Here is a 21699-nt window from a genome sequence, read left to right on the forward strand (position 1 = left end):
AATCAGTTTGTACAGGTGCTATGTTGAAAATGTATTTGTAAAGTTGCTTGTGTTAAAAAATGTATCAGCAGTGGGTCCTGCTGGACAGAAAAGAAATATGCATGCATGTAGTAACTGATTTAAATATATGCATTGTAACTGTTGAAACAAATACATTGTAACAGAGGATTCTGGAAGAGAAGAGGTTAAACTTAATCCACCTGACTTTAAAACATATTATGAAATTAAAGTACTGGGCCTAGGCAATAAAGAAGTTATCTCACAGTTTTGATTTAAGCCAGAGATGCAATGTCTGTAAAAAGCATGGTTTGTTAGTCTCTGTAGGAAGACCAGAAGGGTTGAAATTGTGTTATAGCTACCAGATACTGCAATAAACTTTAGCAAAGCTTGAGATATGTATGGTAATACATATGTGCTAAATCCTGGCAGCTTCTAGTGATGGGAGTAATGTGGGAAACAGAGTCATATGAACAGTTGTGATGTCATTTTGTAACCAACTCTGAAATAATATTTAGATACTACAGGGAGAAGTCTCTCAGTGACTTAGCAATCTGTTTTTGTAACCTAACAAAGAAGGATCTCTCACCTACTTCATCTTGGCTTGCTCCAGTAAGTAACCAGGGAATAATAATTCTTTAGATCGGTCAGGAAAATATAGTGAGATTAGTTAAGTATTGTTTTTCTGTAACTGTGTCAACCGCTCCACCTATGTTATTTATAATATTTCCTGTTGTTGAAAGTCTTGTGTGTATTGTAAATAGATATTTAGTATTTTCATGTTCTTTTATTATTTATTATTAAATATATTTAAACTTTTCATTGTGGTTGGTGCTTTAGAGAATATTTTAAACTTTGAGAAGACATATCTATTTGGTGACATTGTGGCCACTCCTGGAAGTGTTACTGCATTGTCTAGAAACTATAATTTGTATTGATATTAATTTCACTCAGTATAATTAGGTACCCTTGTAAGAGCTTTAGAATAGCTGGCTTTGGGGTGTCTGATGATAGTGTAACTGCCTTATAGTCTGGGCAGAAGGGGGCATAGCTAGTAAATCTGTGCCAACCTGTCCCGTGTGTGTGTGTGTGTGTGTGTGTGTGTGTGTGTGTGTGTGTGTGTGTGTGTGTGTGTGTGTGTGTGTGTGTGTGTGAAAATCAGATCTCAAAGTATTTGTGTGTCATCTACTTGGAGCAGGGATATGAAGCTCTGGGTTCACAGAGAGGGTGCTGGAGGACTTGGCTTGGACACTCGGCTGAGGACTCAACCATACAGCTGTGCCAGTGGGGAGTCTTACTGGGGATCTGGACAGTGGGGGAAACCAAGACTGCAGAGTGAGTGTGTTCCCTGTGTACTCTTAAGGGAAATTCTTCTGGATTCAGAGAGCTGCATCTGGAAATACTGGGTGTATCCATTTTTTTCCACGCGAGTGTCCCTCTCCAGTGCCAGTGGTGGGGATTCTGGCTCCTTGTTTACTGGCCCAGAGTGGGGATATTACATATTGGTCTGCAGTGGTGTGGATATTAATTGAACTTCTGTAACGTATAAGCAGTTGTTACTAAAGGTGTGTCCTCTCAGCAACCACAACGTAAACATTCAGAGTTTCATTTCACAACAACTTGACTTATTTTTTTTTCTTAGTTTAGTTTAGTCAGGGGAAAGTAGGCAAATATGGCAGCAGAGGATTATGGCAAGCTGACAAAGAACAAGTTGGCCTAGGTCTGTGAAGTCAAAGGACTGGTGCATGTCAACCTGGTTAAAGAGATAATGATTTCAACCTTAGTTGCAGCTCAGACCGGCAACCAGGAGGATAACCAGTATGGTGATGGGAATTTGCATCACTCAGAAACAGGGCAGTTCACCTTTTCCTCAGAGGACTTAAAGACCCACCTGGAGTCAAAGAGACATGAACTGAAGGCCAAATGTTTGGAATTAGAATCACCAGAGAGACTGCAGCAGGCAAAACAGATGGAATTAAAATCAGCACAGAGACTGCAGTGTTTGGTGGCTGAAGAAAATGAGAGACTGTGGTGTTTGGAGGCCAAAGAAAATGAGAAACAGCATCAACATGAGAGGGAGATGCTGACTCTTCGCCAGGGTCATGGAGGTCATGGGAATAGGAATAAGCAAACCTCAGAAGCAATAAAGGTTAGTGAATGTCTTCCACAGTTTGCAGAGGGTAATAATTTTGATCGTTTTAGTCAGTTTACTATCATATATTCATATTCACTGTGTTCGAATATTCAGATGTCTGAAACATGTTTGAAAATCAGAACACCAAACATAGTAAATTTAGAAACAGTTTTAGAAAGTAATGTGTTTCTGTTTAAAGATATCATTTATTTACAAAAGAATGGCGTAGCTATGGGCACTTCTTGTGCCAATAGCTACGCCAATCTGGTAATGGCCAGTTGGGAGGAACAAAAGCTATTTAGCCTAGAAAGTTATAAGAAACGTCTTCTTCTACAAGCGTTTTGTAGATGATCTTTTCTTTTTATGGCATGGTAATGAAGATGAGCTGCTTACCTTTGGGAAGCAAGGGAATGAATTAACATCATTTTTAAAATTTACCATGACCTTTTCTGATAAAAAGATTTCTTTTTTAGATATTAACATCTGGCGCCTCCCTAATGGAGGTTTTAACACTGGTGTGCACAGGAAGTCCTGTTATAAGAACAATTTATTAAATAGAGACAGCATGCATCCACCACACATTTTTAAAAATGTAATGAAAGGTCAGGGCATGCAGTTATCTAGGTTAACACCAAGTGAAGAGTTATTTGAGGAAGAATTAAGGGATATGGAAACAAAATTTGGTGAAAAAAACTATAAAACTAGAGAAATAAAGGACACATTTAATGAAGTTAGAAATTTGAGACAAAATAGAGCCAAACCTATTTTCTCTGAGGCTGGTATAGATGAATATAAATCGAATATTAAAGATGATTTGAATATTAAAAAAGATATTGTTAGGATCACAGTTCACTATACACAGGATATTCATTCTATCAAAGAATCGATTATTAAGCACTGGGAAATATTAAGGTTGGACCCTGAAGTATCTAGATATATTGGAGAGCTTCCTAATTTTGCTTATAAAAATAAAAATAACCTATATAACATGCTTTGTTGCTCTGAATCCAGAGACTGTAGTACCTCGAAAGAGTTTATGGGCTCAAAGCTGTGTATTAAATGTAACTATTGTCCCTATATATTAAACACACCCATGTTTATACATCCAACATTAGGGGATTATATTTTTATTAAGGTCAATGCAAATTGTGAAAGTAAACACATAATTTATTTAGCTAGATGTTCCTCATGCGCATCGTTTTACATTGGTAAAACGAACCGCATGTTAAAACAGCACATCCGTGAACATTTATATCACATACGCGTTAAATCTGAGGTAAATGCATTATCAAAACATATATTGGAAACCAATGATAGACATAATTTCACTTTTTCAGTTTTACAAGTTTTAGAGCCATCTAACAGATGGGGTGATATAAAGAACAGAACTGAGTCTATAGAAACTCAGTGGATTATCAGGACTAGAGCCCACATTCCCCCGGGACTGAATGGTAGGATTCCTTTGAAACCTATACTTAAGAATAGAAGACATAGGATTTGATACAAGTCCCATCATAACATATATATCGTTGCACTTTTGTCCTTGCATTTCCAATATAAAATGTATTTTAGATAAAAGCTCACCACTTTTATAGTTTTATATGTGTTAATTTTAAAAAGTATATATTTATTTATTTATTTATATACATATATTATATAATAGTTTGTGATTAAAATTTGATGTTTTTAACAGTGTGATTTTAAATAGACTACCTTGGTCTTCGTAGTATGCTTTTTACAATTGAATAATTGATCGCTTAATTGGCTAGTTAATTAATAGAACTAGTATATATTGGTTGTGAAGTTGAATAATGTTACTGGTTTGACAAAGCTTATTGCGAAAGCGCTCACCGAGGATCCAATAAACCTGTGTTCTTTTTCATCTGACTGATTCCATCCTTTACTGTGGATTACGGAAATTTATTGTGGTATTTATTGGTCTGAATAGACTTGACTTTTTGTGGCTTGTTTCATCTTTATGGTTATCTCATTGCTTTTCATGTTATACGAACATTTTACTGGGTCTGAATAGACGTGGAAATCCATTGAATTGCATCTCTGTCATTACGCTTATTTTTCTACATGGAGTAATCACCAGCAGTACTTTTTACTATTCACATTTAATCTGGCTGTTTTTTTGCTGGTGCTTCTAAGCATATTGTTTGCAGCGAACCTATTAGTTTATATTATTATTAAATATATTTAAACTTTTCATTGTGGTTGGTGCTTTAGAGAATATTTTAAACTTTGAGAAGACATATCTATTTGGTGACACTGTGGCCACTCCTGGAAGCGTTGCTGCATTGTCCAGAAACTATAATTTGTATTGATATTAATTTCACTCAGTATAATTAGGTACCCTTGTAAGAGCTTTAGAATAGCTAGCTTTGGGGTGTCTGATGATAGTGTAACTGCCTTATAGTCTGGGCAGAAGGGGGCATAGCTAGTAAATCTGTGCCAACCTGTCCCGTGTGTGTGTGTGTGTGTGTGTGTGTGTGTGTGTGTGTGTGTGAAAATCAGATCTCAAAGTATTTGTGTGTCATCTACTTGGAGCAGGGATATGAAGCTCTGGGTTCACAGAGAGGGTGCTGGAGGACTTGGCTTGGACACTCGGCTGAGGACTCAACCATACAGCTGTGCCAGTGGGGAGTCTTACTGGGGATCTGGACAGTGGGGGAAACCAAGACTGCAGAGTGAGTGTGTTCCCTGTGTACTCTTAAGGGAAATTCATCTGGATTCAGAGAGCTGCATCTGGAAATACTGGGTGTATCCATTTTTTTCCACGTGAGTGTCCCTCTCCAGTGCCAGTGGTGGGGATTCTGGCTCCTTGTTTATTGGCCCAAAGTGGGGATATTACATATTGGTCTGCAGTGGTGTGGATATTAATTGAACTTCTGTAACGTATAAGCAGTTGTTACTAAAGGTGTGTCCTCTCAGCAACCACAACATAAACATTCAGAGTTTCATTTCACAACAACTTGACTTATTTTTTTTTCTTAGTTTAGTTTAGTCAGGGGAAAGTAGGCAAAGATGGCAGCAGAGGATTATGGCAAGCTGACAAAGAACAAGTTGGCCTAGGTCTGTGAAGTCAAAGGACTGGTGCATGTCAACCTGGTTAAAGAGATAATGATTTCAACCTTAGTTGCAGCTCATACCTGCAACCAGGAGGATAACCAGTATGGTGATGGGAATTTGCATCCCTCAGAAGCAGGGCAGTTCACCTTTTCCTCAGAGGACTTAAAGACCCACCTGGAGTCAAAGAGACATGAACTGAAGGCCAAATGTTTGGAATTAGAATCACCAGAGAGACTGCAGCAGGCAAAACAGATGGAATTAAAATCAGCACAGAGACTGTAGTGTTTGGTGGCTGAAGAAAATGAGAGACAGCATCAACATGAGAGGGAGATGCTGATTCTTCGCCAGGGTCATGGAGGTCATGGGAATAGGAATAAGCAAACCTCAGAAGCAATAAAGGTTAGTGAATGTCTTCCACAGTTTGCAGAGGGTAATAATTTTGATCGTTTTATTCAGTTTACTATCATATATTCATATTCCTGTGTTCGAATATTCAGATGTCTGAAACATGTTTGAAAATCAGAACACCAAACATAGTAAATTTGGGTACCTGTCAAATCTTCGAATGCTCAAAATTTCAAACGTTACATGGTCAAGACCAAACGTTCGAAATTTTGAGTGCTCAAAGACAGACTTTCAACGGCACCGTACGGTGCAGATAGGGAGAATTTCCCTTTTCTGCACTGAAGTGAGGTCTCGTAGTTGGTATATTTAAGTAGGGGAGGTGTGGGGGGTGCAGGTGGGCTTGCCCCCTGCTTACACTGTTAAAGTGTTTTTTTTCTGTGCTTTCTTTTTTTTTTTTTTTTTTTTATTTTCGAACATCCAAATGTCGAACATTTGGTCTCAACCATGTAATGTTTGACATTTTGGATGTACGAACATTTAACATAGACCCATAAATTCCGAACTAAGCATTTCAGTAAAGTTGAATGTCTAACATATCAACTTTACTGAAATGCTCACATCCGCTCAGCATTAAAACACGCTTTTTGCAGTGGGGCAAGCCCCCCTACTTATATATACAAACTCCGAGATCGCACTACAGTGAAGGAAAGGGTACATTTCCCGATCTCCAGTTTAGTGCAATCTGCACCACAATGTCCAACCTTGTAATAGTGAACGTTCACTATTGCAAGGTTCGACATTGTGGTGCTCGCATTTTCAGATATGCAAATATATGTTATGCACAAATATCAATTTGAACATAGTGAATTCAAATATACGATAATAAACCTTTTATTCATATATTTGAAAGAGTATGTAAACAGTATAATGTTGACCAAGGGCTCTGGGTACAGTTCCTGACACCCTTACTCCATGGTAAAGCTGTAACTGCTGTTTCTAAATTGTCTGATATTTATTGTAGAAAGTAGAGAAATGTTTACTTGAATGTTCTATGTTAACACCTAAACATTACAAAAAAGGTTTCATGAGCTTAGACGCAAGGCAGATGAAAGTGTGTGAGATTATATTGCTTAGTTAAGCACTTATTTTCATAAATGGGTGAGTGGGTATGAAGTCACCACTTTTGAAGGTCTGGCAGGCCTTTTGGTAACAGAACAAACCCTTAGCACTTTGCCTGAGGACATGAGAATTTGGTTGGCAAACTGAGAGTGTAACTCCACAGATGAGTTGGGGACAAAGGGATTTCTTCTTAGCAAGCAGGGCATCACTGCACAGGAAAGGGATACCCGTGCTACACATGGATATAAGGGAACCTATGGTGGGCAGCCTAAACACCTCAACAGAGTCCACCAGTAACAGGGGAATCCACTGATACAGTGCATGTACATGGCCAGGATCAAAGGTTAAATGTTTTAAATGTAACCAGTGGGGCCATGTATTATATAAATGTCTATGGAGGCAAGGTGAGGAGCAAAAGGTGGGAAGGTGAGTGGGCAGCAAGTGGGAATAACAGAATGCCATTGGTAAGTTGTCTGGAGACAACAGGGGTACCAAACTATCAGCAGAGGTTATATCCTATCTTAGTGGATGGAAAACGGGCCACTGATAAGAGAGACACAGCCTCTGACATAACCATTGTGAATCCTATGGTGGTTAAAGAGGAGCAGTAGTTGCTTAGCCAGTCCACTCCAGTCAGAGCTTTAGGAAGGACCCCATTCCAAATGCCTTTAGCCAGGGTTCAGCTTGACTGGGAGGGTGGAATAGTAAGCAAGAATGTAGATGTGTTTGAGGGTATCCCTGCAGATGTCTTGATATGGTGAATGATTTTGATAATGCAGTACCTTGTGTGCATGCAGTTACAAGCAGTCAGGCTTGGAGACAGGCAAGTGGGTCTGGAAGCCTGGGGGAAACCCAGAAAGACCTCATACCTGATGCTAGGGCTGGCGAGGTGGCTATTTCAGGGAGGGAGCTACCATGTAGCAGTACGCCTGATGGTAAACCATACCTTCTGGTAGGTACTGACGTTTCCTTGGACAGAGTGACTGCAAGGGCAGAGGTGAGTGTTAGTACTCAGGCTGACAGTGAGGCACCACTGTCAGTGAATACCAGACTTCCTGTGGCAGTGAAACTGGGAAGGGTCACAAAGATAGAGTTGAGACAGGCTCAGCTCTTGGAGCCTCCACTAAGAGACTTGAGGGAGGTATTTAGGGAAACACCTGATTCTTAAGGAAAAAGGGAGTCTGTATACTGGAACAAAGGGTTACTGTATAGAGAGTGGACCCCAGAGGGAGGTCTGGAAGGTGAGATAATACAACCATTGGTAGTGCATGGAGCCTACTGTCACTTCTAGCCACAGCCCATGACATTCCTTTTGCAGGGGATATGGGCATAAGGCGTACCAAGAGAGATATGCAGAACTTTTATTGGCCTGGGATTTCAAGGGATGTAAAAGGGTACTGCAGGACCTGTGAGCAGTGCCAAAAAGTAGGCAAGGCAGGAGACAAGGCCAAAGCTCATTTGATGCCTCTGCCTGTGATTGAGGAGCTGTTTCAGGGGGTAGCTGTGGAAATTGTGGGACCTCTGGGTACCCTAAGTTCCACAGGGAAGAAGTATATCCTGGTGATAGTAGATTATACTACTACATACTTTGAGGTGGTGGCTGTGTCCCTTATTGAGGCAGAGAAGGTAGCAAATGTTTTGTTAGAGATTTTCAGCAGGGTAGGTTTCCTGAGAGAAATACTAACAGCCAGAGGTGCTAATTTTATGTCAGACATGCTGGCTCATCTGTGGAAGTGCTGTGGGGTGAAGCACTTGAAGACCACTTCCTACCATTCCCTGACTAATGGCCTTGTGGGGAGGTTAAACTCTACACTAAAGACCATGCTGTATGGGCATAGGGTGAGGGAGCCTTTAGATTTGATTTGTAAAGTGCAGGAGGCGAGTGTGAATCCCACAAGGCATCTGTTGTGGCACATGTCCTAAACCTCAGGGCAAGGATTAGGGAGCTCATGGGCTTGGCCCATGATAGGATATCCTGGTACTGAGTGTTTGCAGTGGATGGCAGGTGGAGTCTGATAGGGATCTGGTAACTGATCTCTTCAGTGATGCTTGGACTGACACCTCAGTGAAATGGGTAGCAATGTCCCAGCAGCTACCCTCTACCCATGTTCAGGAAATCCGAGCAGTGTTACAGGAGTTTGGGGGCATGTTCACTTGGAAACCTGGGTGCAGCACCATGTGGATACAGGACCACAAAGGCCTATCAAGCTGGCCCCGTGCAGGATGCCTGAGCAAGTCAGACAGATTCTGAGGGAGGAGATACAGGAAGTGTTGGAACTGGGGGTAATCCAGGAGCCCAGCAGTCCCTGGGCCTCCCCAGTGGTGCTGGTAGCAAAGAAAGATGGCAGCACAAGGTTCTGTGTGGACTACAGAAAACTAAATTATCACACAGAATCAGATGCTTACCCCATGCTTAGGACAGATGAGTGGGGCTAAGTACCTGACCACTATTGATCTGACCAAGGGCTACTGGCAGGTGCCCTTGACTCCCACTGTTAGAGAGAGGTCAGCCTTTATGACTCCTTTCGGATTATATGAGTTCACAAAGATGCCCTGTGGAATAAAAGATGCTTCAGTGACTTTCCAGAGGCTGGTAGATTGTATCCTAGCAGGAGTAGGAGATTATGCCCTTGCTTATCTGGATGATATTGCCATTTACAACCATCCTGGCATGACCATCTTCAGCATGTCAGGGAGGTCCTGGGCAGGCTGCAAAGGGTAAGGTTGAAAATTAAGCCCAGTAAATGTCAGTTTGGTATGGCAGAGGTCTCCTACCTGGGACATAGAGTGGGGAGTGGAAAGATAAGGCCAGAACCTGCCAAAGTGGAAGCCATTCAGGAGTGGCCTGCCCCTGTACCAAAAATCAGGTGAGAGCATTCTTGGGGGCAGTGAGGTAATATAGAAAGTTTGTTCACAATTATAGTACAATAGCTGCTCCCCTCACCGACCTGACAAGGAAAGGCAGACCAGACAAGGTAGTGTGGATCCCAGCCTGCAAGCAGGCAATCCAAAAGCTTAAAGGGACTTTGGGAGGTCCTCTTGTGTTAGCGAGTTCAGATTACTGCAAAGAATTTGTTGTGCAGGTGGATGCTTTAAGCCATGGAGTGTGGGCTGAACTCAGCCAGGTTTCCTCAGAGAGAGAAGAGCACTCAGTGATATATCTCAGATGTAGACTCCAACCTGTGAAGGAATGTTATGCAGCAGTGGAAAAAGACTGTCTAGCCATAGTATGGGGGCTGCAGAAACCTCAAACCTATCTGAATGGAAGGAAATTCACTGTAGTTTAAGACCACAATCCCTTAACATGACTGCATTGAGCCAGCCAGCAAAATGCCAAGTTATTAAAATGGAGCCTAGGGTTGCAGGCATATGATATGACAGTGCAGGATTGTAGTGGGGTTAGCAATGCTAATGCAAATGGGATTGCAATACAGGGTATGGGTTAATGTGTTCCTAGACAAGCTCATTCCTCTCAAGCAATGTTTCTCCAAGGTCACTTGAGAAACTAGCTTGAGTCTTCAAGGGGTGGGGGGTGTACTGATGTTAGGTATTTCCAGCTATGCCAGGAAAAGTAGGGCAGTGGATGTGTAACATATGCCAGCACAGCTAGCTGGAATTTTGTAAAGAATTATATGCCATTTTTATATCAAACTGATTTGTATAGATGCTGTGTTAAAAATGTATTTGTAAAGTTGCTTGTGTTAAAAAAATGTATCAACAGTGGGTCCTGCTGGACAGAAAGAAATATACATGCATGCAGTAACTGATTAAATGTATACATTCTGTTGAAATGAATACTGGAAGAGAAGAAGTTAATCTCAATCCACCTGACTTTGAAAAATACTCTGGGCCTAGGCCATAAAGATGCTATTTCACAGTTTTGAATGAAGCCAGAGACACAATGTCTGTAAGAAGCATGGTTTGTTAGTCTCTTTAGGAAGAGCAGAAGGGTTAAAATAGCTTTACAGCATCTAGATGCTGAAATAAAGTTTAGCAAAGCTCGAGATATGTATGGTAACACATATGTTCTCCAGCCTGGCATCTTCTAGTGATGGGGGTTGTGAGGGGAAACAGAGTCATATGACCAGATGTGATGTCATTTTGTAACCAACTTTGAAATAATATTTAGATACTACAGAGAGAAGTGTCTCAGTGACTTAGCACTCCGTTTTTGTAACCCGGCAAAGAAGGATCTCTCACCTATTTCATATTGCCTTGCTCAGGTAAGTAACCAGGGAATAATAATTATTTAGATCAGTCAGGAAAATATAGTGATATTTGTTAAGTATTGTTTTTTCTGTAACTGTGTGAATCTGTCCAACTGTGTTATTTTTAATATTTCCTGTGTCTGAAATTCTGGTGTTTATTGTAAATAGATATTTAGTATTTTCATGTTGTTTATTATTTATTATTGAATATAGTTACATTTTTCATTGTGGCTGGTCCTTTAGAGAATATTTTAAACTTTGAGAGGACTTGTATCTATTTGGTGACACTGTGGCAACTCCTGGAAGCCTTACTGCATTGGCCAAACACTATCATTTGTATTAATAGTAATCTCACTCAGTATAATTGGGTACCCTTGTAATAGCCTTAGAGTAGCTGGCTTTGGGGTGTCTGGTGGCAGAGTAACTACCTTATAGTCTGGGCAGAAGAGGGCATAGCTAGTAAATCTGTGCTACTCTTTCCAAGGTATGTGTGTGAAAAATCAGATCTCAGAGTGTGTGTGTGTGTGTGTGTGTGTGTGTGTGTGTGTGTGTGTGTGTGTGTGTGTGTGTGTGTGTGTGTGTGTGTGTGTGTGTGTGTGTCAGCTACAGCAAGGACACAAAGCACTGGTTTCACAGAGAGGGTTCTTGGACACTCTGCTGAGGACTCAACCCACAGCTATACCAGTGGGTAGTCTTACTGGGGATCTGGACTGAACAGAAAACCCAGACTCCAGATTGAGTGTGTTGACTGTGTGCTGTTAAAGAAAATTCTGCTTGATGCAGAGAGCTTTATCTGGAAATATTGGGTGTATCCATTTTTGTTCCAAGTGAATGTCCCTCTCCAGTACCAGTAGTGACGATTCAGGCTCCTTGATTACTGGCCCAGAGTGGGGAAGTCACACTAGCATAATTGGGATGTTTTGATTTATGGAGATAGATGAGATCATGGATTACTGTGTCCAAGCTGCACTGTGCAAGTTGAAATACCATTTATGGAAGACACTGTGTTTAATGACTATCACATATGCCAGAAGAATTTTCTGAAATGCAGTCCCCTTATTTGATCTTCCATACCTCCTATTCCATTATGTTAAGGCTATTCTACAAAAAAGTCACACTTCATTCCTCAAGTGGCTATAGAAACAAGACTGAACTATTCCATTTATAAATTTGTTTTATTTGTAAAGTAATTAGGCTGCACACAAGCAATTCACATTTTTTGTTGAGATGATGAAGGCTATTTACAATGACAGCTAGTTATTTTGTATCATTTTTAAAGAGGAAGCTTGGACAGAAAAAAAGTTTAGTCTGTGTAGATGATTGCATACATTATCATTATAAATGTGAAAAAAACTCTTTCTTCAGTACCAAAGGCCCCTTACAGTAGAGTAGCTGCTACATCTACAGCCTTTTTCAGGAACACAACTTTGGGTGAGATACGTGTAGTAACTTCCTTCTCTTCCTTTAGCGACTTTACAAGGTACTTACAACATAGATGTGATGTCCAGACCCATGTTTTCCTTTGGGGCAACTTTTATCTGGGAAAACTTCTCATAAACATGTCTGCCCAGGAGGATTTACTTGTAAGGCTGTCATGCTGCTACAGAGGATCTATTTACTATTAAAGTAGAATAATAAAAGTAGGTTGTTCCTCACATGCCCATCTGCTTTTGGCACAGCTAGTTTAGAGTTTCATCCCTTTTTCCTCATTCTGATTCTTAGGTGCTTGCTCGTCATACTGAAAATCTGGAGAGGATTATCATTGTAGTGAATTTTGATGTAGTGGAAGGTATTAAACAGCTCATGCAGTTCTAATATGTTATGCCAGCTATGTAACTTTTGTTTTCAGTGGTCATTTTACACTTTGATGAATGCAGTGTTAAAGAGTAAGTGAATTTTCTTTTAAATCATTGTTCATAATCTACCTCTATTTTGTGTGATCATGATTCACTACAGTGGGATTTTGTTTTTATTTTTTTTCCTACTATTATAAATCTTTGGACTGTGTGTATATCTATGTGTGCAAATATATGTATGTACGGGTCTACTTCTATTCACTGACTCCCATTTCGTCGAACTTTCATTTCACTGAAAGTTCATTACATCGACAAGCATTTTAGGTGGGGGGCTTCACCCCCCCCCCCTACTATATATATCAACTCCAGGGTCGCACAACATTGGGGAAGGGGGCAAATGCTTGTCGATGTAATGAACTTTCAGTGAAATGAAAGTTCGACGAAATGGGGAGTCAGTGAATAGAAGTAGACCCGTATGTACATATATGTATATGTATATGTATATATATATATATATATATATATATATATCAGTATGTATGTGTAGACGTATATATGAAATTAAATGAGTTTGGGGAGACTTGTTTACAAAGAGACTAGCCCCCACTGTAATTTTTTTTTCTTCATTAGTAGTTTTGTGTTAGGTTTCACAATGTAGAAAAATCGGTGAAAAGTGACTTGTAGTACAGTGATACAATATATCATTGATAAACCCTTTTTATTTGCTTGCTAACAGTTTTCAGAACTTGTGAATGACATTAGAGTATCATCAATCCCCCTGTATTGTTTTACTAAAAACGTTGGGTGTTGACAAATAATTTATTTCTGGTGTCCAGGATTTTGTAATAAAATGGGTTCTTTGTGTGGTATACATTTATTGGAAGTACAAGGGTTACTTTATGCAAGGGTAGGGGAAAATTGTTTTGTTATAGAAGATATGATGTTTAGCTGATTTTGTGGTAACATCTGTGCAAACTATATCTTTTAGGTCATTGGACCTCCTGCAGCTGGAGCATTTAAAGAACGGCCTGCCAAACCAACAGCATTTCGTAAATTTTATGAGAGAGGAGACTTTCCCATTGCCCTGGAGCATGACACAAAAGGCAACAGAATTGCATGGAAGGTAGGGCCAACATAGTGGTAGGCTTTTTATGAGACACACGTTGTACTAATAGTTTATAGTAAATAATCATATCTGTATTTAATTGGGTTATATTGTATATTCTAATCTGTGTGTGTGTGTGTGTGTGTGTGTGTGTGTGTGTGTGTAAGAGAGAGATCTCATCAACAATAAAGTCTCTAACCAAATAAGTACTACAGTAAATAAAATGTTTCTTATAATTAATCCCTGCTGCATACAGGCAGATATAGTTTAGATAATGGAGCCAAACATTATAATGCCAAAGAAAATATTGTTGTTGTGGAGGAAAGATAATTTCCATAAAATTAATAAAACATTTTTCTTTGACTGTGACCTCCTTCCTGTATCTCCTGCACTTGCGTTTTTGTGTGTGTGTGTGTGTGTGTGTGTGTGTGTGTGTGTGTGTGTGTGTGTGTGTGTGTGTGCGCATATATACAATATGTATATAGATTCTATTTAAAACTATGTTTTATATATGTATATGTATATATATATATATATATATATATATATGCATATATATATATATATGTATATATATATATATATATATATATATATATATGTATATATATATATGGATCTACTTCGGATAGTCAAATGGCAATAACATCAACATGCATATGGCCAAGACAAAAACATAGTTTCTTCACAACATCGAACCAGAAATAAAAAAAAAACTTTTTTTTTTTTTTTTTTTTTTTGGCTGCACCAGGAGGGCTATGCCCCCTGCACCTCCTGCTACTTAAATACCAACTCTGAGGTCACACTTGCATTGAAGTGTATGGGATTTTTCCCTATGGTGATCTCCATGCAGACATTTCAGTGCTGTGAAGAAACAATGTTTTCGTCTTGGCCATATGCAGTTCGATGTTATGGCCGTTCGACAATCTGAAGAGAACCTATATAGATATATATATATATATATATATATATATATATATATATATATATATATATGTATATTTAAAACTATATCTGTATAGATATAGATATATATACAAATGTAGATATAGCTTAATCTCTGCATGCCCTTAAAGGGACATTTTCATATAGATATATATATACAAATGTAGATGTAGCTTAATCTCTGCATGCCCTTAAAGGCACATTTTCATATATCCCATGGGCCTGCTTTACAGGAGGCTTAAGGTATTACAGAGGAAAACTCTTAACTTGGCTGGATTGTTCAGTGCAGTTTTTACTGCATGATTTGTCTGTGTGACCTTTTTACCCTTTGGCTTGTTTTCAGCAATTATTTTAAAGTAAATCTAAAATGGTTAAAACTAGGACAAAATAAAACATTTTTTTTGCTCCCCCACACCCTTTGCTATATATATATATATATATATATATATATATATATATATATATATATATATATATATATATATATTAGTTCTGAGAAAGCACAACAATGGGGTAGGGGCAACTTTCCTTATCTGCTGCAAGGCAATCTCATACAAAAAGGATGCTGGCAAAACCATCAGTAAGAATGTTCCCTTATGTGAGTGTTCACTTTTTTTTTCTTACATCAGTAAAAAGCATTTGCTCTTATGTGTGTTTGGTCTTCTAAATCGCAACCATCTCTTTCTAAATATACATATATACATAGCTAAGTAGAATACTGATGCACATAAGTTGGGAACATTGCAACTGCCTGCAGACCCTTTTTTATTATGACCATTGAGACAATCACCTAGAAATCAATAGTTTTTAGATTCATTCTTCTTGCAAAAGAGGAACATATAGTCTTATATGGTACAGGTCCCTTAGGTGACACTTAAAGGAGGGTTCTAAATTTGTGCAATGACATTTGTTGAAGAAGAAGATTATACCATACATAGATTCATAGATTGTTAATAGGGTAATGACATGGGGGACCTTTCTAAGCCTAGACCAAATTTTCCTGAAAGAATAATGACATCCTGTATCCAAATAGGGCATCAAGTGAAAGGCATGTATAAGCTACCTCTGTCCATAAGGGATGTGGTTCCCAGGCCCAGTGTAAATGTCCTATTCCCTATCCACTGGTCTAGGTTGTGCTTCAGTTAGGTAATTAATGAACTCAGCTTTACATGGATGGGAACCCTGTTCCATAGGAGGGACAGTCTCTGGGACACTTATCTGTCTGTCCAGTGTGTTCTGTTTAAGTCACAGACAAAATTCAGGTCTCTAGACCTTGTATTTCTGGTTCTGTTTGACTTATGAATATGCAGGCAATTCATAAATTTGGAGTTTACGGATGCCTTGTAAGCCAGGCATAGATCACCCCCTCAGCAACTGGAGACTGAGTAGATGGAAAGAACTTTAAGGCACACTGCCTAAGGCAGGTTTGTTACACCTTGTATTGTTTTTGTAAGGAACCTCTGAGGTCACTGTAGTTGCTGCATATGCCTAGTCAGGTAGATACAGAAGGAAGCATTGCACTTTATGATTGGTCTGATAAAGGCAGAGTTAAGTGGGAAAATGACCTCTTTCAACTGAGATGAAATGCCCTTACTTACAAGTTGTGCAGAGTTTTTCCTCAGCACTGTGGCCAAGTGGTGGTCGAAGATAAGGCTACAGTGTACGTGCATACCCAGATCTCTAACCACCAGGTTGACTCTTGGGGGTGTATTATCAACATGATAATTAGCCTGGATGGTTGACTTCCAAAAGGGTACAGTTATGCTTTTCTTAGTACTTTGTTTAAGACCATGGCACCATTTGTTAGTCAGAGATAGACCTTCTAAATAATGCTAGTGTCTGCAGGGGAGTCAATGATAACCACGAGCTTGCAATCATCTGCAAACTTAGTCAGTCACAGACCTTCAGCATTTGCTTCCACTTCAGAGTAGTAGATGTCAAAAAGGATCAGATCCAGTACTGAACTCTGGCGGACGTTGCTAGTGATTGGCCTCTTGGTGGAGGTGGCCTTACCTATTTTGACCTCCTTGGTCCTATCAGTGAGCCATTTGGCTATCCAGTTGGTGATGAAATGGTTTATACCCAACTTAGTGAGCTTGTCTATAATTTCCAAGTGGGGTATTGCATCAAAACCTTGGCCAAGTTAAGGTAAGCTGTGGAAACAATTTTACCATCATCCACTGCTTTGATGACCCTATCAAAGATGTCCACCAGATTTAATAGGCATTTTTTTGCCCTAAAAAAAGCTGAACTGTAACGGATCAAGCATTTGTAGATTACCTACGTCCTTGATTATCATGTACATGATGATTCTTTCTGTGGCCTTTGTGACGTCCCACCACTGGCTCCAGTAGTCAAGAAGCCTCAGTCCTCACCACTAGCACTAATGGTGGACGTACATTGGGAGGATGACAAGTTATACACACAGTTTTTCCAGGTGCAGCTATCTGCATCAAGTGCAATTTCCCTTAAGAGCACACAGAGACCACAGTCAGTCTGGGGCTGTTTTTTCCCTATTTCTCCAGATCCCAAATAAGACTCCCCACTTGCACAGCTATAGAGCTGAGATCTCAGCTGAGTGGCCAGGCCAAGACATCCAGCACCCTCTCTGTCTAACCAGTGCTTCATGTCCATGCCCACGTAGCTCACACACACACACACACACACACACACACACACACACACACACACACACACACACACACACACACACACACACACACACACATCTAGGAAAGGCTAGCACAGGTTTACTAGCTAACTAGCTATTCCTCCTTATGCCCAGAATATAAGGTAGTTATTACTGCCATCAGCCAACTCTTTATCAGCTAGTTTAAGGCCTTAACCAAGTGTGTCCAATCTTACTGTGTAATGTTACTATCAATACAGATGATAGTTTGACCAAGAGCAAGGCTATTGGGAGTGGCCCACACTGTCACCAAATAAATATGCAAGTACTCCGAACTTAAATATAAATAGTCACAATGTCACTATACAATACACACTATACAATAGTCACACAAATAGTCACAATGGAAGGTTTAAATATATTTAACAATAAATAATAAAAAGCAAGGAAATACATAGTATATAATCACAGTAACATCAGAGTTCAAAATAATGGGAAATATTTAAAACAATATTGCAGGACAGTCTCGAATAAATAAAGAAAAACATGTAAATTAAGCTTTGCTATATTCCTGACTATATCTAGAGAATTACTATATCATTGTTAACTTACAGAGCAAACAGGACAGATGTGGTGAGTGGGTCTTCCAGCTCATGTTGTCAGGTCAAAGAAAAATGCAGAATACTATCTCTCTCAGAGAGTTTGTAAATTAATATCTCAAATATTACTGCTGCGATAGGTTGCAGAATGACATAGTTTCTTGTCATCTGACTTCAGTTCCCAGACTCAAAACAACCATTGATGCCAGCTGGTAGCATTTAGCATTTACCTGTGAAAATACATAGACCTCAGATCTTTTGGCAAATGGTGGAAGTCATAAAATAATTTACATTCCTCCACATTGAAAGATGATACAAAAAACTTCTCTAGTACAGGCATTATGTCTATTGTTGCACTGAAGCTGAAAGGTAACATATTTTTTTATGGCCCAGCCATAAAGTTATTTAATTTCAACTATTTTTCTGAAGTTTTGCAAGTGAACCTCTTGTGTTCCAGTTTCTCCTGTTAAAACATATACATTTAAACCGTTACAATAGTGTATATACATTTCTGTTCTTTTCAAGTAGGGTACACTGTGGATACATCTTTAAGCTCAGTACTTTGTAAAATACCTTTTCAACACACATCTGTACAAACCATTTTATATGACATACAGTTCTACTACATTTGTAACACAAGCATATGAATCATGTTGATATTCACAATTGACATATAATTATTTACAAAATTCCAGATAGCTTGGGTGGCAGTATCTCCTTTCATGGCAGCTTTATATATGAGGTTGGTCAGACTTATGGGCCTGTAGTTACCTGGATCAGTGGTTCGACCTCCTTTGTGCAAGGGAATGACTGTAGCCATCTTCCATTTCTTGGGCAGAAAACCTGAATGTAGGCTGCAGTTGAAAAGTGATTCAAGTGGACCACAGAAGGTATGCTTCATGCTATTTGGTTAGCATGAGAGATGTTATTGGACCTCACTGATGCAGTATTTTTGGTCTTGGAAAGTGCATTGATGACCTGTTTCCTACTAATGTTTGAGGGATTGTGGTATGCAGTATTTCCTTTGGACTACCTGGAGTAGTGGGGGGAGAAATTTTAGCTGTACCTGTCAGTCAAAAGCTTGACAATGGCCTCAGGTTCTATGTGGGTAATGCCGTTTACAATAAGCTCTGTGCATCATTGAGTATTTCCCATTAGGTTATGGACATAGCTGTAGAAAACTTTGTGGTTGTCCTTTGCTCGAGAAACTATTTTTTCCTCAAATTTAGCCTTTGAAGTATTAATTAACCCTCTTAGCTGCCTGTTTAGATTGGTCAGTAGGCTTTTAGTATGTTAAACTTTGTTCCTTTTATACTTGACCAAGAATTTTTTTCTTTTGTTGTGTAGCCAGTCGATATTGTGACTGGATTGTCTTTTGAGTTTGTCTTATTCTTAATACAAGGGGGCACAGCTCACTCTTTACAGCTATCAGTATAGCTGTACAGGGATTTTGTAAATAGCTCAGCATATTCCATGGTGTTTAGTGGATTTGGGGATACTTGGAGTTTAGCCAAAGTGTGACTTAGTATAGAAAGAGGTTAGTCTTGGAATAGTTCATAAAGGTTTTTGTTTTCGCTGGGTCCCCCGGATTTAATTTTTATTTCAAGCAATACTGACTAATGGATAAATTTGACGAGAGAGGACATTAAATTGAGTGAGGAACATCACCCCCCATGTTCATGACTACAAGGTCAAAGATGTTTGTACCCCTTGTAGGAGAATGGACCAGCTGTTCCAGGATGTTGGTATTAATGGAGATTAGGAATCACTGGACTTGTATGTTAGAGGTGATATAGGATTCCCACTCTATAGAGAGATAGTTGAGATCCCCCATGAAGATCATATTTGGTTGAACGGTGAAGGACTCTAGTACAATGAAATAGGTAGTTTGAGTTTCCTGGGACATGGAGGGGGACCTATAGGGTGCAAGGATATGGTAAGAGACACTCTCTTTATGAGGAGTTGCACATGTATGAGTTCCAGTAGGTCATACACTTTTACTAGTCTGGATATGAGGTTGTTTTTAATATAAACTGAGACTCCACCACCTTTAGCTCCCTCCTGTGCAGTAGCTGGTCTAAAAGTGCAAAAGTCATTATAACCAGGGTACTTTCAGAAACTTTAAACCATGTCTCTGTTACTACACAGATGTCTACACACTCCAGGAAGAGGAAAGCTTGCAGAGAGTGGAGTTTCTTGGTAAGACTTCTAGCATTGAGCAGTACCACCTTCAGGTATTCCTTTGTATTTTTAGTTAAGTTGGGAGGTTTATCAGTTTGGCACTGCCTAAAAAAGTCACTGTGTGGTTGGAAAAGTTCTTTGCCATTATCTGAAAGCCTAGAGAGGATAAGTGCAGACCATTCTTGGCAAAGCTTTGTGGTCTGTCAACCATATCCTCCCAGGCCTTCAAATATTGTACCCCTTGGACTGATGCCAGAAGCTAAGCCACTTGTTAAAATCAATCATTTTCTGTGGTAATGTGGCGTCATCCTTGGATAAGATAATATGCTGCTCAGTGTTAGGCTAATACCTGCCTGAGACAAATAATCACTGTGCTTAATCATGTCTCACTTCATATAGTCAAGGTAAGTATGTCTCAGGTCATTAACACCCAAATGGGCAATGACAGAATCATACTGGTGCTTGTGGTTCAATGATCTGAGTGCCTATGTGACTTGATGGATGCTAGCCCTAGAAAGGCAGTTAATGGTGACTTTCCCCTTACTCAGTCTGGTGTGGGGAACATTGGTGTGTCTCACTATAGAATTACCAATGACCAGGAAATTTGGTTGTGTACGGGTTTGCCTTAAGGGCTTAACAGTAGAGACACTGGATACAGTGTTACTATGTGTAGCTGTGAGTGATGTTTTAACGGAATGTGTATGTTATGGCTGAGAACCCTTTTTTGACTGTGTTGTGCAGGAGGTCTTAGTGTTTTAGGAATTTTGCTGTAAGTGCTTCAGCATAAGTAATTTTATGTGTAGGGTCTTTAACCTGTGCAGTAGGTATGGTGCAAGTGTCACTCTCAACCTCAGTAGGATTAGTTTCAGTTGTATGAAAGAATTTTGCCTCCAGCGGAATCAAGAGGAACAAAGCAAATTCCCCCTTGACTTGGTTATATATTTTAGCACATCAGGGGCATTGTCATGGGAGACGAGCTCTTCAGGATGATGTGTGTCATATGGTAACTCCTGTAGGAGTCCTGAACTAACTGTGCAAGTAGCACATATCTGAATGGTGGTATATGTGAGCTTTGCCAGCTCCATTGACATAGGCTGATAAAGTCTTGACTATGAACTACATTTATTTATTGATCGATTGATTGACATTTGATTATTGGGAATGTCCGACTGTATAGAAGTCTATTTTCTTCAGCAGAGGCCCGGGGAGTAAAACTCCAAAGTATTACAACACATTTTAAGAACAATACTTTTATACTCTTCAAAAATATTACAAAAATATCTACTGTTTAAAAAAAGTATACCAAATTAAACATACTGTGAAAACATTGGTTAAGAATAGATACAAGTTATATGAGAATGATTTAATATTTAGAGAAGTTTTAGCCAGTTTACAGAGAAATTAAAAGTATTTTAGTAATTGGAAATGTAATAAGAAATGAGAAAGCCAGGGAGAGAAATCAATAGAAGTAAGGAAGTGAGTAAAGAAGGAAGAGTAAGGAGGTGTGAGGTATGAATAGGTATTTGTTCACATTTAGGTGTATATAGTTTATCCTCGTGTTGAGGG

At 39.3% G+C, this 21699-nt stretch overlaps 1 protein-coding gene across 1 annotated transcript in view; it reads left to right on the plus strand.

Moving 5' to 3' along the window:
- The window catches only part of PACRG (parkin coregulated), a 1708327-nt gene that overhangs the window by 67263 nt on the left and 1619365 nt on the right, over positions 1-21699 (plus strand). The window contains exon 2 of the mRNA XM_044082855.1: positions 13663-13797. Within this exon, the coding sequence (XP_043938790.1) occupies positions 13663-13797 (135 nt within the window). The remainder of the gene's footprint in view (positions 1-13662; positions 13798-21699) is intronic.

Source organism: Protopterus annectens, chromosome 1.part1 (genome assembly GCF_019279795.1).
Source record: "Protopterus annectens isolate FY-2018-M chromosome 1.part1, PAN1.0, whole genome shotgun sequence".
NCBI lineage: Eukaryota > Metazoa > Chordata > Ceratodontiformes > Protopteridae > Protopterus > Protopterus annectens.